General features: G+C 50.3%; 1 protein-coding gene across 1 annotated transcript in view; it reads right to left on the minus strand.

Moving 5' to 3' along the window:
- Window positions 1-15,268, minus strand: part of Bcar3 (BCAR3 adaptor protein, NSP family member) — a 44,973-nt gene that overhangs the window by 14,993 nt on the left and 14,712 nt on the right. The window contains exons 2-5 of the mRNA XM_032897385.1: window positions 7,985-8,113; window positions 4,739-5,181; window positions 1,988-2,091; window positions 331-947 (exon numbers count right to left, since the gene is read on the minus strand). Of these exons, the coding sequence (XP_032753276.1) occupies window positions 331-947; window positions 1,988-2,091; window positions 4,739-5,181; window positions 7,985-8,113 (1,293 nt within the window). The remainder of the gene's footprint in view (window positions 1-330; window positions 948-1,987; window positions 2,092-4,738; window positions 5,182-7,984; window positions 8,114-15,268) is intronic.

Genomic DNA, 15,268 nt, shown 5'->3' on the forward strand with positions numbered 1-15,268 from the left:
TGCCCTCCAGTGCCCCCAGCTGCTCCAGTTCTGACAGGGCGAGGGGAGTTCTTAACGAAGGAGGTAGGAGGAGGAGGAGTCAGACACTCTTGTCTTTAGCAGGCTGGGTTCAGCAGCAGGTCTGGCCTCCCTCTGTCCAAGGTGAAGTTTACCAGTTTCCTGCCGGGCAAAGGTTGCTCTGACAGTGGTTCCCACCCTGCAAATCAATCTCCACACCTGTGTTCCTGTCTGGCCTGTTTCCCTATGACAAAGCGTCTACCCAGCGAGGCAGGGTATGGCCAGGGAGACCCCATTAAAAGTAGCGGAAGGGGAAAGCCACAGAGCACTAACCTTGCAGTCCACGCTCAGCATGTGCTGTGCAATGACCCTCGCGTCATGGTTGCTGAACAGTTCCTTGGCATGCTTTAGCATGGCTGTTTCCAGGGGCTTGTTCTCTGGAGGAAGAAGCTTCGACTCAAAGTCATTGGGTCTGAATGATGACACTGTCTCCATGACAGGTGGTACAAACTTGGTCTCGTCCTCCTGACCCTCATCCCAATGTCTCCCTTGGTCATCCCCATCAAGGATCAAGTAGTTGATGCCAGAGTTCCGGGGACCCGATGCCCCATTCTGTTTGGCTGTCAGCAGCATCTCGTGTGAGGGAAGCTTGGCTCCCCTGTCACAGCCCACCGCAAAAGCAGGGTTCAGTTCACAGTAGTTGGCCTCTGAGTTGAGCCAGGGAGATGGAGAGGGAGGAACCTTGAGGAAGGGCACCTTGCAGGGCTTTGGGGGTGGCTTGGGGCACAGTTGGCTGTCTGATCCCCGAAGTGCCTCCCCTGCCCTAGCGTCCGAAGAGAACCTTCGTACCAGTGCCGGACTCAGAGTGGGCTCGCTGCCAGTCCTGAACACGGGAGAGCTGGGGCAAGGGCTTGTGTCCACACTCGGAGACGGGGGTGGCAGCTTGCAGCCTGTGGAGGAGAAGAGAAGGTCAGAGAAAGCACAGTTGTCTGGAGAACAGAAAACAAAATAGGAGTGACCGCTCCCAGCTCTCACCCTCTGCCCTTGGGTTCCCGTCTCTGCCACAAAAGAAAACACAGTGGCTTTCTCGAAGCAGGTCTGGTTTGTGGCAGTTGAGAACGCTGTGAAGGCCTCCCTGGTTCCACCTCACTCTAGAGGCTAGTCCCAGGGGCTGGGCTCTAACACCGTTTTATGGTCATAGCAGGTTGGGACAGTCAGGGCAGGGAACCGTGTCTCGGGCAGTGAGTAGCACAATCCCGTCAGAAGTAAGAAACCTTTAGCCACACAGCATTAAGGGCTCTGAGTCACAAAGTCAGGGTGGATCTCAGCCAGCATTAAAGAGAGGGCAAGAGATGCGAGGAAGATAGACACAGGGAGATAAGCCAAACATTCTACAAAGGAGCACCGGGAAAAATCACTCTGTGGCCCTGTGGGAGGTTACTTATTAAAAGAAATGAAAAACCGTCCCACTGGCACTAAATGCTTAAGGATTTCCCAAGTCCCACGCCCCACCAGTCTTCTTCTGGCCAGGAAAAGAACTCAGAGAAACAGCAAGGTGACTGTGGACAGCTGCTCCATTAGCAGTCCCAAGACCAAATAAGTCACTCATGGGGGTAGGGGGAGGGGAGCAGCTAAGGAGTGAGCTCTTCTCTCATGATGACCACCACTTATCAACAGGGTTTGAAATGTAAAAACCCTAGGCACAAATGCTAGGTGACCCTCTTACTCACTACCTTAATGCCTCAGTTTCCCCAGCCGCAAAATGAAGATATCTGAGCCCACTTGGAAGGCTTAAATGGTTATGGGGCTCAAATGCTTGGATACAGAAAGCATCAAACTTTGAGCACCACAACCGAACAGTTCTGCCAACCTCCCCTCCGTGCTGAGAGCATGGAATCTTCAAACCCTGTGGCTTGTTTGGGCAGAAAACGCTGCAGGGCACCCAGGGCTGCACCACCACCTTCTTGCCTGACACTCCCCCAACACCTACCGATGGGCAGGTGACTCTCCGACTGGTGAGCCTTGAGGGTTGCGGCCTTCCGGTCCTGCACGTGATCCAGGCAGGCGGGCTGGCTGCCACTCTTGTCCTTATTCCTGAAGCCAGAGACCAGGCAGAAACCGTGTCATTAAGTAGTAAAAACCTCCTCTAGGCGACGTCACGGGAAGTTAAGAAAAGAAAACTCCCAGAATGAACGCAAAGGAAAGGCTGGAGAGGAGGAGCAGCCAAGGGTGTGCCTGCCCGTCCCCAGGGCCAGAGCGGCTGAGTCCTAGGCTCTTTCCTCAGCCCCTCCATCCTGTTGAAAAGAGCGAGCTGAATGGGTCACAGTCCTCTGGGGAGTAGTGGGAAGGCATCTGATGAACTGGAATGTGTACTTTTTTTTTTTTTAAATGATTCTCACTCCCTGGGGGGAATGGCTTATTTAACTAACACGACTTTTCCACAATGGATCAATGTCAGCTGGGAGGAGGCTGGAGGCTGCTTTCCACTTCTGTGTACAATCGGCACTCCCTTTTCCTTTACCCCCAAATAATCTGCAGATTCCAGGAAGATGGGGTGTCTTACCTATCTTCCTGGCTGGGCTTGGAGCACCCACAGGTGACCTCCAGCTGCTGAGTTAGAGGCAAAAGTGGCTAGTAAGGTCACCAAATGGCAACTGGGAGGCACAGCGCACAGCCAGCCAGGGGAAAGGTAGAGGGTAACCTGAGGCCCTTTCTTCTTCTGCCCATTCTGATTCACTGGCGCTCATTCTAGTTACAGTAACTGGGCCCTGTTGATAGATACACAGTACCAGCCAGGTTGCAACGAACAGGGCGTCCTGAAGCATAAACCAGTCTCACACAAGCCGGAAGATCTTCCCTACCTCTGGAAACACACACACACACACACACACACACACACACACACACACACACACACCTTCCAGCAACCACTCAAAGATAAGTAGGTTGGGGCAAATTACAAAAGGGAATGCCTTCTGGAGAAACGGCATTTGAGCAGTGACCACCGTGATCGACAATCAACAGGTTAGATTATTCCAGGGGCCCTGAGCAGCTGGACAGGTAGAACGCACAGGCCAGAGAATGTACACCTTTGCCCCGGGGCTCTAGGCTGCCAGCCAAGCAGCAGGTGGCAGTGGGGAAGTCACTGAAGGGCAGCAGGAGAGGGTGACTAGCCCATTAAGGCCGTTGGTCATGCTCCCTTCCCCCACTTGAAGTGTGTTGGCTGCTTCCTGTGGGAAGCGGTGTCAGAGCCTCTGCATTCCGAAGGACAATGAGAAGAGCATCTCCCATGTCCTTCCTCGCCTCCTCTGCTTGCCGCTAAGCCTGACTTTTGTCTCCCCTGCGGAGAAAAACAGCTACCAGGAATGCCGGCCCTCGCTGTAAGTAAACACTTTCCATTTCCTGCACCCTCACAGCCTCTATGCTTCCAGACCAAGAAAAGGAGTCCCAGAGAAGTTAAGGTGTCTGCTCGAAGATGCACAGCTAACCACAGGGGACTAGCAGGGAGCCGCGGGTTCTGAGTCAGTCGCTGACTAATACATACCAGGGAACAGCTATAGTTTGTTACTTACACAGTCCTGTGTTTCCTAAGGCGTTTGCAGTAAAGAAATTATAGTTTATGTTTTCTCTTGGCCCAGACAGGAGAGCAGAGAGGCGAATGGACACGTTTACTTATATGTGGGAGCTCAGAAGCCAGGGGTGGGGGCAGGGCTGCTGCACAATTAGAGGGGTCCAGTCTACATCTCAGCTTTCTTTCCCCGGGCTGCAGCAATTGGATCTGTAAAGGCTTCTCAGTTCTGGAAGCCAGGTCCTATGCTCACTTCTCAGCCCTTTCCTGCCCATTCTCTGAACGCGGGGCTCTTCATCCCAGGGGCACGGAGTCCAGTTTCCTCCCTCCGTGTTTCCAGTCATTCAAACCTTATCTGTTCCCTCCAAGTCAATCCTTTACCACAGGACCAGTCCCCTAGCAAGTCCTCAGCACTGACCCCTGCTGGATGCCGACAGTCAGCACAGCACGTCCACACTCCTGCTCTCCCCATGGTATATTGGTAGGTGGACTTTTCAGTCTCCCTCTAACCCCAGAACACCTCAGAAATCTACCCCACCTCCCCCTTCCAGCATGGGCCCTTGCTGAAACCTGGGCTGACTTTCCTGCTTCAGTCTCTCTCCCCGCTCTGTGCCTATGGCTACCCAGCTCTGCTTCAGGATTTGCTGTTCACCATGCCAAACTTTTATAGCCGGTACAAAGACCTCCACTATCAGCTGGGGGTTTCCTCCTAACCCCATCCCTCCCATACACAGATACTCTACTCTAGTCTGGCCAATCAACCTTCTAGGCTCCTCTGGCCCTTGAATGTCTCACATTAAATCCCTGCAACCCCCTCTTCTTTGCAGTGTCCCCCGAATATCCCCTTGCTTTCAGTTCATCCACTCCCTGCTCAGACCCCGTTGTTATTTTCGTTGTCTTCTCTTGTTTCTGTTTTAGAGATGGGGATCTCATTTTGTAGTCAAGGATGCCCTTGAACCTGGGGCACCCCTCCCCATTTCAGCCTCAAAGCACTGAGATTGCAGGCATGCATCTAGCACCACCATTTGCTTTTGATGCTCTTTAAGTGGGAATTAATCACACACACACACACACACACACCACCCCTGTGACAGCTGTCCACTAATAGAGAGTGTACAAATATTCTCTCCTCCCCTTGGCCTGAGCCAGGCCCCCAGCACCCCACAGACCTACCTGAGGAGGTTTCCTCTGGGCAAGCTGTGGTCCCGAGCCTGGATGCCACCTGTGGTGAGGCTCAGTCTCTTCACCACATCTGGTCTTCCCTCAGCAAAGCTGCCCTCCCGGACTCGGCCTGGTGAGGTGCCATAACGCTCCTCCAGACACCAAAGGGGCACTGTCCTATTGATAGGCTGGAAGATGATGGCACCACTCTGCTGGGAGATGGGCCTCCGGTTTCCCACGTAGCAGCGTACCAGCCCGGGGATGGAGTCAAAGCTCTCCATCTCGAATTGGTACTGCACACGGCTGTAGGCCTCGCTGAGCCGCAGAACAGTCCGGTTGATCTTAAAGTGCTGAGCAAGGTTCTTCCACTGACAGGTCAGGACAAAGTTTCCAGGGCTAGACAGGGAGTCACGAACCAGGAAGTCCCCATCCCGCTGCACAAGGTTTTCAGATACCTGTCGACAAAATGATGAATGAGGAACAAGAAAGGCAAACCAATTCTCTCAAGAGCTTAATAGAAGGCCGTGCTATGTCTCCTCTGTGTGCGCATGCTTGCGCATGCGTGCAGAGACCAGAGGCGTCTTTCCTTAGGCACCATCGGTAACCCACGAGCCGGGGATCTCCTTCTCTCTGCCTCCCCAGTGTATGTGTTACCACACTGTTTTGTTTTTAATGTGGGTTCTGGGAATTGAACCCAGATACATCTGCTTGCAAGATGACTATTTTACTAACTGAGCCATCTCCCAGCTTCCCTTTTCTAGTCACGTCTTTTGTTTACTAAATGTCACACTCAAGAGCTGTATCCTAGCTGGGTATGGCCATGCTCAGCGGTGATCAACGCGCTCAGGAAACTAAGGCTAAGACAAGAGGACTGCGAGTTTGAGGCCAGCCTGGGGTACATAATACATCTGAGGTCAGCCCTCTCTCAAATGCAAAACAAAACACCCAAACTATTTATAGACCATCCTCTACATGCCCTGGACTACTGCAGGCTCAGAAGACACAACAATGACTAAGTGTACTTTGGGGGTGTGTGTGTGTGTGTGTGTGTGTGTGTGTGTGTGTGTGTGTGTGTGTGTGTGTGTGTGTGTGTGTGTGTGTGTGTGCGTGCACACACAAGCATGTATGTGTATAACACTCTCAGGACAGACAACTACAGGTATGGTGAGTCAGATACTGTGAAGCTAAGGAAAGAGAAAGTTTGGAAGGGAGATGGGCTACTTGGGGCGGTTATCATTCAAATGAGGGTGGTCAGGAAGATGTCCCAGGAAGAGGGCGTTTACATAGGGATGAAGGATGTAAAACAGCGGGAAGAAATGAGGTGTGCTGTTGCTTCCGGTTTTCCTTGTATTCAGCGAAGGGAGGAGGGAGAGGCTATCTGGGTTTCCTAAACATCCTCCTAAGATTCCCAGCTACAAAACAGGACGAACCCAGGGATGACATGGTGGATTCTGGACATGCTAGGAGGCTAGGAAAAACAAAGTCACTTTTGGTTTCCTCACCTCACAAAGTTATTTAAAGATAATCCATTTGCATATGAGAAAGAAGTGAAGCCCAAGTATACAATGGATACCCCCATAGTTAACCGCCATGGTGCTGATGTTTACCACTGAGCCAGTCCATCATTTTGGGCATTCTGCCCCAGCTGTGTGAGTAGACAAAGTACATAAGCGCCCTGTGGCTCAGTTATATCACCTATAAGATGTAGGTAATGCTGTTTCTTACAGGGCGGCTGAAAGCTTCAAAGAGATATAATGTTGGCACGCTGCTATCCTTGCCATAGAGTTTCAGTTAGCCAGTTCAGAAGGATGTATTCCTGGGAGTTCACCCTCCTGGCACACTAACAAGGACAACAATGATGACTTTCTTCTCTAGGATATTCTAGCATCCAAGTGACGCTATACTTCTGCCGGCTCAGAATAGTATGCTGCCATGGTTACTTTAAAACTGCCTCTTTGCCTTAAAAATACATTTTCATGCAGAGATTCCATTTCCCGGAATTGAGCCAGTAGGAAGAATTATAGGTCTGAACATGGTAGTTATCTTACAGGATGTTGCCCAGGCTGCTAGAAACACTCTAAGTACCCCATAAATTGTGATGCGTGTGTGCGATGGCCAGATACACACTGTGTGCTGGTGCAGCAGAGGAGTTTACAGCTGGAGTCAATTCCCGGGGCACACCATTAAGTGAGGAGAGTGGACCACAGAAAGCAGTAAGATCTCCGTTTTGATTGAAGAGGTCTGGAGGGATATACACCAAAATGCTCATAACAACTGTCTCCAGGGGAGACAATTAGGGATAGAGGTTGAATTTTCTTTTTTCTTGTCTGTATCTTCTACCATCAGTTTTAAGGTTACAGAAAAAATATTTGTCTCAAGATCAGAATAAGAATGATTTCTTTGATAGTGTAAGGGAAAAAATGGGCTGGTAAGATGGCTTAGCAGGAGAAGGTGCTTGCTGCCAAGTCTGATGACTTGAGTTCGTATCCCCGAGGCTCACCTGGTGGAAAGTCGTCCACCTCCACACACGCGCAATAAATAAATAAACAAACGAAATAGTGACTTTAAAAAGTGAAATTGGTCACACCAAAGACAGTATTCATAACATGCAGCTGCCCTCCTTAGACCTAGGTATGCATTTCCTGTTATGTTGGTCCTTGATTAATGACTGGCCAGATTATGCTTATAATGCAAACCCATGGGTCACTGTGTACTTCCGTCCTGCAGACTTGTCTAGTTTTCAATTCTTATAGTATCGAACAAAAACATTTTAAATGGCAAGCACGTGAAATACCCCGAGACATGAAGCCGTGGACCCTGGGCTAATCCCTCTTCCTCCCCATCTTTGAGTCACAGAATTCAGTGAAGAAGAACAGAAGATGGTAGACACTCAATGGCCCCATTGAGGCAGGGGTGGCCTTGTCAGTCTATGACAACTGCCCTGTGGCACGGGGACTTTTCTGAGAGAAGTCACTGCCTTCACAAAAGGGTCCAAGCGGTCGGAGGCTCTGCCCACTAGCCAAGAGCTTGATTATCCGAACCCCAGGCACCCCCATACTTTCTGGCAGCTGGTACTGCACACGTACGTAGACCCCAGGAGCTGTCCTCTCCCTCATGACTGGAGTCCCACCTTTGGCTCTTCCGAAGGTCTCTTTAGAGACAGCTCTACGTTAGGTCGCTTTACAGCACTAGAGTTTTGTGGTCTTTGAGCATCGGTGCCATCAGTGTGAGATTCCCTGAGGAGAGCAGGGCGCATACCTGTCTGGGGATCCGGCCGTGATACCAGGCGTGGCTGCGTAGGTCCTCGCTGCTCAGCAGTAGCTCCTCCTCCAGTTCCTTTTTCAGCCTCTCAGGGGTCCTGTCCATGATGTGCCTCTCCTTGGAGAACTGCAACAAAACAGAGTCCACAGTGATCTCACCTTCCACAAGCAAGGCCAGGCCATGCCACCCGGAGATCACCACCGCCTCGCTGGTCCTCTGCTTTGCTGAGCAAAGGATCCTAGGCCCAAAGCAGCATTTGAGAAGGGAACTGACGACAATTAGCCGTGACCTCTCGCTTCTCCAGCTGCAGGTACAGAATAGATTCTTCACCTGCTCAGGGAAATCCCTCCCAAAGCAATAAGCTGACCAAGAGGTATGAGGGACAGAGGAACAGAACGGAGCCAGGTTGTGCTCTTCCTGTGGGAGCTTCCTCATTCTCTTTTATAACTGCCTTAACGTGGAGCTGGGAAGGACAGCCGTTCCCCAGTGGCCTTTGACCCTGGGCCTCGGGGGCAGTAAAGCCCAAAGCGCAGTCCTTGAGGCTCGTAGCAAAGGCTCTGGTTTTTCTTCCTTTTTGTCTTTTTGGTTTTTTTTTTTTTTTTTGTCTGTAGACAAACTCCAGTCAGGAATTAAGTTAGCTTATAAAAGATTTCTAAGCAGATGGAGCAATTTCATGCCCCCTAACTCTAAAATAGATGCCTGAAATATATATATTTTATATATATATATATATATATATATATAAAACCTTTGAAATTAATGTTGAAATATTTATCTTTTTAAAGCCTCTGTTTAATTTTTTTCCTATGGGTGTTTTGCCTGAGTTTTTTGTCTATCATGTGTATCCAATGCCTGTAGGGGCCAGAAGAGGGCATCAGGTTCTCTGGCCTTGGAGTTACATGTGGTTACGAGTCACCCTGTGGGTGCTAGGAACCAGAAATGGGTCCTCTGTAAGAGCAATAAGTGCTCTGAACAGCAGTCACCTTTCCAGCCCTTGAGTTATAGAAGATATTTTGCATATGTATGTGTGTATGAATGTTCAAGCTTGCATGTGGATGGATGCACACAGGGTGCCTGGAGGGGCCTGAGGTTGATACTGAGCAATGTCCTGATGCCCCTTATATAGAGAGGTGGGTTCTCTGACTGACTCTGGAACTCACTGTTTTGGCTAGTCTGGCTAGTAGCTGGCTCCGGGAATCCCCAGTCTCTACCTCCCCAATAGGTTACCATACCCAACCTGCTTTTGTGGAGTTCCAGGGATCAAAACTCTGGTCCTTGTGCCTGCATGGCGAGAGATATCTACTAATCTTACCCCAGTCTGATTTTTTTGTGTTTTGTTTTGTTTTGTTTGAGACAGGGTCTTCTATCTGTACGGCCTTGGCTATACTTGAATTAATAATCCTCCTGCCTCAGCCTCTCAAGTGCTGGGATTACAGACATGTATTATCACCTATGTCCAGTGTGCTAGTTAGTTTTTATATCAACTTGACACAAGCTCTCCTTCTGAGAGAAGGGAACTGCAATTGAAAATAAAGACAACTGCAAGCAGGTCTGTAGAGCATTTTCTTAATTAGTGGTTGATATAAGAAGACCCAGTCCATTGTGGGTGGAGCCATCTCCGGGCTGGTGGCCCTGGGTTCTATAAGAAAGCAGGCTGAGCAAGCCATGGGGAGCAAGCCAGGAAGCAGCACCCCTCCATGGCCTCTGCATCAGCTCCTGTCCCCAGGTTCCTGCTCTGCTTTGAGTTCCTGTCCTGACTTCCTTGGATGATGAAAGAGTCAACAAAATAAGCCCTTTCCTTCCCAAGTTGTTTTTGGTCATGGTGTTTCGTTACAGCAATAAAAACCCTAAGACATCCAGATTGAATAGCACCTTTTTTTCCGTTTAATTTTTCTAATGCACTATTTCACGGTTAAAGCAGACTGGGAATAGAACTTAAAGTGAGACACTGGTCCTTTACCCCAAACAGCTTGAGAGCGTTGCACGGCAACACAGCAGGGTTCCTAGGCAGGTGACACTGGCTCCAGGTTGGGTTTAGAATAACTCCCGCTTATACAAGCACACTGAACATGACCCCTCCTGGGCGTTCCCGTTGAAACCAAGTTTGGGTACCACACACTGAAGGTTATATGAATGGGGAAAGGCCAGGTCTCTGTGCTTCCCCAAGTCCCCCAGCTTGCCCTCCAGATACCTCAAAGAACCACAGAATTACTCCTCACACATTGCTTAGCAAGAAGAGAACGATTCCTAAGCCCCCACCCCCACGCCCCACCAAGCAAAGCAGAATCAGATTTAGGATGAACTGTGCGTGCCACCCTTTGTGGTGCCGGCTGGCATGATTTGGGTGGATTTCAGGGTGGACCTTCATTCTTCCTCCCCTCTCCCTACCTTCCTCCTCCCTCAGAACCTCAGGACAGGCATTCAAAGGCGGGGTTTTGTTCATTCAGTTTGCTCGTTTGAGGCAGAGTCTCACACTGTAACCCGGGCTGGCCTAGAACTCACTACATCATCCAGGTTGGCCTTTCTGCCACAGCGACCCTTTCTATCACAGTGATGGCTTTCGCTTCTGCCTCCAGAATGCTGGGATTAGAGGTATGGGCCACTGTGCCTAGTGAGGGACATCAGATAGTGCAGTTTATATCAAAAGTGTACAAGGCTGACTGCCATGACTCATGTGGGCTCGCCCAGCAGTGTTTGACACTGGCAGCTCTGGGCATTAATTATGCAAAGTTACATCTGAAGACTCATGTATGAGTAGCAAGCTGTCAACTAATGGCTGTCTATTATCTGTCTTGCCTCCTGCTAGACTCTAAGTTTCATGGGAAAAGAACCTTTTTCCCCTTTCCCTATAGCAGCGCCTCAGGCAGGGCCTGAACACCTCAGGAACTCAGTAACGCTGCAGGAACAAACATCCCGGAGGGAGGCTTCTGTGGCTTTTCTCCCAAATTATCTGCTGTTCCATTTCACCAGTGCATCACCACCGTTCAGCTCAAAGATGGCGTTCCTGACGGTTTGTGTTTTCTAAAATGCTGTGCTGAGGTCTACCCTTGGAAGACTGAGTTGCAGAGTTGGAAGGACATCTGGGGTGACATGTGAGAACCAGCACCTCGGTGACATCCTGGACCATGAAGCCATAACTAGGAACAACAGCTGAGAAGGCTGGAACCAAGCTGGGGCCCTGATACCCATGGAGCCCACACACTGACAGGAGGACAACTGGTCCCCAGTTTTCAATGTCACTGTCAAGCCTCATGAAGTCTATGGTTTGGGGCTTCCCCTCAAGGGGCTGTATTAATCCTAACCCATGTGTATGGTGAACGAATGGTGTCCCTCTTAAGTCAACCCCCCCAGCAGAATCATTTACACCTCTCATGCCCCACCCTAGGCCTACGGCTAGGTCTGAGCAGGGACAATGTAGGGGATCTGAACATGTTCAGCCAGCTCTATCATACTCCACAGAAATTTTATTTGCTCGCACCCAGAAAGCTTCTCCCCTATTTGCTGCTGTGTTCTCATCACTGAAACCCCAATATCCAGACCCCTGATCCCCTATGCAGACACACCCTTCTCAGCGTTGGCTACAATGTACATTTTCCTTTAAAGTATCTCACACTCTTACTTGCTACCCTAACTACAAACTCAGCTGCTCTTCCGTGACTTTTGTCCCAACTCCTTAGAGGAAATTCCATAATTACTGCTATTTCCTTCTGGTCACAAATAGGCTGTAATCTCCTGGGTGCTACAGGAGATAGGGGTGACAAGGTGGCAACCCAGAGAGGAGAGGAAGGGAGAGTGTTGACATGGACCTCCATAATAGCTTGAGATGGAGCCCAGACTTTAAAAAACACAGGCCATACACTGCCGCGGGGAATCTATCAATGACTCTCAGCTTGCAAAGGGGATGTTGCAAGGTCACCCATCCCTGAGGGCCATCTCATGAGTGGCTAGTGTCTACTTTTTGGAGGGAGTGGGTACCCTCTGAAACTCTCTTATTGTTCTAATCACATATATGAATTAATGCACCTCGTTGTTGGAGACAGGTCCTGTGTAGCCCAGGCTAGCCTCAAACTCAGTCTATAATCAAGGATAACCTTGGATTCCTGATCCTCCTGTTGTTTCTGCCTCCCAAGGTCTGGGGTTTTAGATGTGGGGCTACCTTATCCAGCTTGAGTTTGATGTAGCTCAAAGAGGGCTGGACTTACGTCAGCCTCAACTCTTCAATCAGCACCGCCTGCCTCTGCCTCCCAAGTGCTGGGATTACGGCATACGCCACCACCTGTGGCTCTGTCACTGTGTCTCGATGTGAAGAGCTGTTACAGCACAGTGTTTAGGAGCTTGGGCCAGCTGACCACCTCGATCCAGAGGCCCACAGTAATACTGAACAGCTATGTGGTCTTGGGCAAGTGATATTAATTCTTTGTGGAGCCTTGCGTTCCTCTTCTGCTAAGTGGGGAGAATATGCCACGCGATGTTAGTAAGGACCCAATGAGTGGGTAGCCGTGAGGACTTGGAACACAATCTGGCAGGGCAATCAGCGCTAATGCTAGCTGTCATTATAATTACATCCAGACACTATTAATCTATGCCTGTAAAATAAGCAGACTTGGTACTGAGGGTCTGGTGCAGGAGGCAGGGAGAGGCTGGGTTTGGGAAGCCAGCGGTTAGGGAAAGGAAAGCTCTCTTCAGTCCTCTGGAGAGAGCTCAATGCCAGTTTGCCATAGTCCAGTTCCTCAGCCAGAACTGATACCAGCTGGCTGGGCACACCTCTGACAACTATGACCATCACTCTAACTACAGAAAGTGTGTTTCTGTAACCCCCACTCCTTATGAGTCTGGCCTGAACAAGCCGTAGTAGCCAGAGCCCAGGAAATGTTGGAAAAGAGATTTTGGAGGCTTAGAGCCAACTCCTGGAATGTGCTGGGAACCCCCATTACTGTGGAAATCCATCTTTCAACAGCTTTCCAAGGAAGAAAAGGCTAATCCAGCCTGGGAGGAGTGGAACTCTGGACCTCCTGGGTGAGCACCAGAGCCTGCATTTCAAATCAAGCACAGAATGGGTCTGGACATGTAGATCAACAAGAGGCGAAAGCCAGCGCTGAGGGACCGTAGGAGGCATCTATCAGAGTCCTTCAGAGGATGCATGGAGGAGACAGGAGACTCAGAGAAAGATGGCATCTGCATTATAATATTTGCTTACGTCTACCCCTGGCTGTATGGAAAGTTCTCATTCCTGTAGGATTTGACATTGTACAAAACAGTGACATCCATACCGAGGGGCCACCTCAGGACCTAAGGAAACACGGGACAGCAAGCAGGATGGAGGCTCCAGGGGGGCACATTCTCTGGGAAGACCACACACACACATACACACACTCAGTTCAACGACACCAAGCTCTGGGGACAGACAACCGCTTAGCCATCTGACCCCACCTTTTCCCGCTCCGCAGCCTGGGTGAGTTAGTCTGCCTCTTTGTCTTTGAGTTTTCCACTGTGTCAAAATGAGAACACTGTGGCCCAGGGCTGTTCTCAAGACAGTTCCACTGGGGTTTGTGTGGGGTGGGGGAAGGGCTGGAGAGCAGAACTGAGTCACGAAGGGAAGGCATCACAGCTAAGGGAAACAATGAGTTGCCGGGTACAGTGGCCTGGAGGTTTGGGTCGGGGGACATAGGACAGAAACCTGCAAAGGTGTGGGTGTGGGTGTGGGTGTGGAATGTGGGGTGTGGGTGTGGGTGTGGGGGTGGGTGGTGGGTGTGGGTGTGGGTGTGGGGTGGGTGTGATATACACCTGTGTCTCCGGCACCTCACCCTAACTCCAGCCCCCTCCCCCTCCCACATACACCCCTGCTTCCAAGGACAGTTCCCTCTTCACTACAGGCATGTGGTATGAAGCGTCTTCCTGGCCATCACTGGTTGGCCTGAGAGATGCCTCTTACCCACTCTGGAAGAAGATACTCTAACCCACTCTGGTGAAAATGCCGTGAGACTTATAGCCTGGTAGTTACTTCACCCCATGTTTTCTTTCTTTTTTTTTTTTTTTTTTTTTTGGTTCTTTTTTTTCAGAGCTGGGGACCGAACCCAGGGCCTCGTGCTTCCTAGGCAAGCGCTCTACCACTGAGCTAAATCCCCAACCCCACCCCCATGTTTTCTTATTTGTTGGGGCAGGGCGTTGTTTTTCCAGGACCAAGGTGGCTGAGACAATGAAACCAGCACTGGAAAAGAGGAACCAGGGATGACTGAGGTCTCTGTAACACGAGAGTCCCTAAGCACAAACCCTGTGGCTTAGCCGGTATAGGCTGGGTCTCACTGCAGTTCTGAGGAAGCCAGGGAAAGGCTCGGGGGACCTGACACAGGAAGCTGGGGTCAGCTCTTCATTCTGTTGATAATGTCACTGAAAGTCTCTCCCTGGGCAGGCACGGACACTCAGAGTAGCTTTAGAGGGATCAGTGTACGGTAATGGGCAGAACTTGGGGTGGAGTGGGGCTCCCAGCCACAAGGCCAGCGTGGTCATTTGAAATGCACTGAACGTTTGAGTCTCCATTTCCAGTTAGTGGCTGGCTCAGAGGCCAATATGGAGGAAGCACTTATTCCTGCCCCCTGGCATCTCCTCTGACCTCATTCCCCAAATGACCCTCAGAACTACCTTTTGTTGACGTAAAATAACCCCCGATGCTCCTCCTGCCACGTCCCTATTTGATCCTCATTTGACTTCGACTCTTGTTCTAAGACCTCTGCAGTAGCCACTTCCCAGGACTTTCTTCTACCTCCTGACTTCAGCCCTACAACCTGTTACCCACAATGCCACAGGACTCTTTATCACCCTTCTGCCAAGAGATTTGAGTCACAGTTACACCAGGCTAAGGTGAGATCAGAATGTTTTTCTGCCTCACGCCCTGATTAATGGGCTTCTAACACAAAGAATTCTCTGGCTCCTGCCCATGAGGACCAGGAGCCCACACCCCACCCTGCCTCAACACATTCTTCTAAGAGCTCCACAAGCTGAAGCCATACACTGAACCCGCTAACCTGCTGGGCTCAGCTCTAAACTTTTCGGCAGACCCAGATCACGAAAGGACGAGGAATATTGAGGATACCAGCAGAGGACTAAAGGATGGGGACAAAGTGGGGTCTCAGAGCCCACAGATTTGCATAAAATTCCCAGGCTCTCATTGGTCTATGAGTTGTCAAGGCCTGGGGAAATATTGGACTTGTCCCCAAGGGCTCATAGCCACCTACAGATAAATCCAGGTTTCTCCCACAAAGCCTCAAACAAACTTTCTATTAA

Source organism: Rattus rattus, chromosome 3, assembly GCF_011064425.1.
Source record: "Rattus rattus isolate New Zealand chromosome 3, Rrattus_CSIRO_v1, whole genome shotgun sequence".
In the NCBI taxonomy this organism is placed as follows: domain Eukaryota; kingdom Metazoa; phylum Chordata; class Mammalia; order Rodentia; family Muridae; genus Rattus; species Rattus rattus.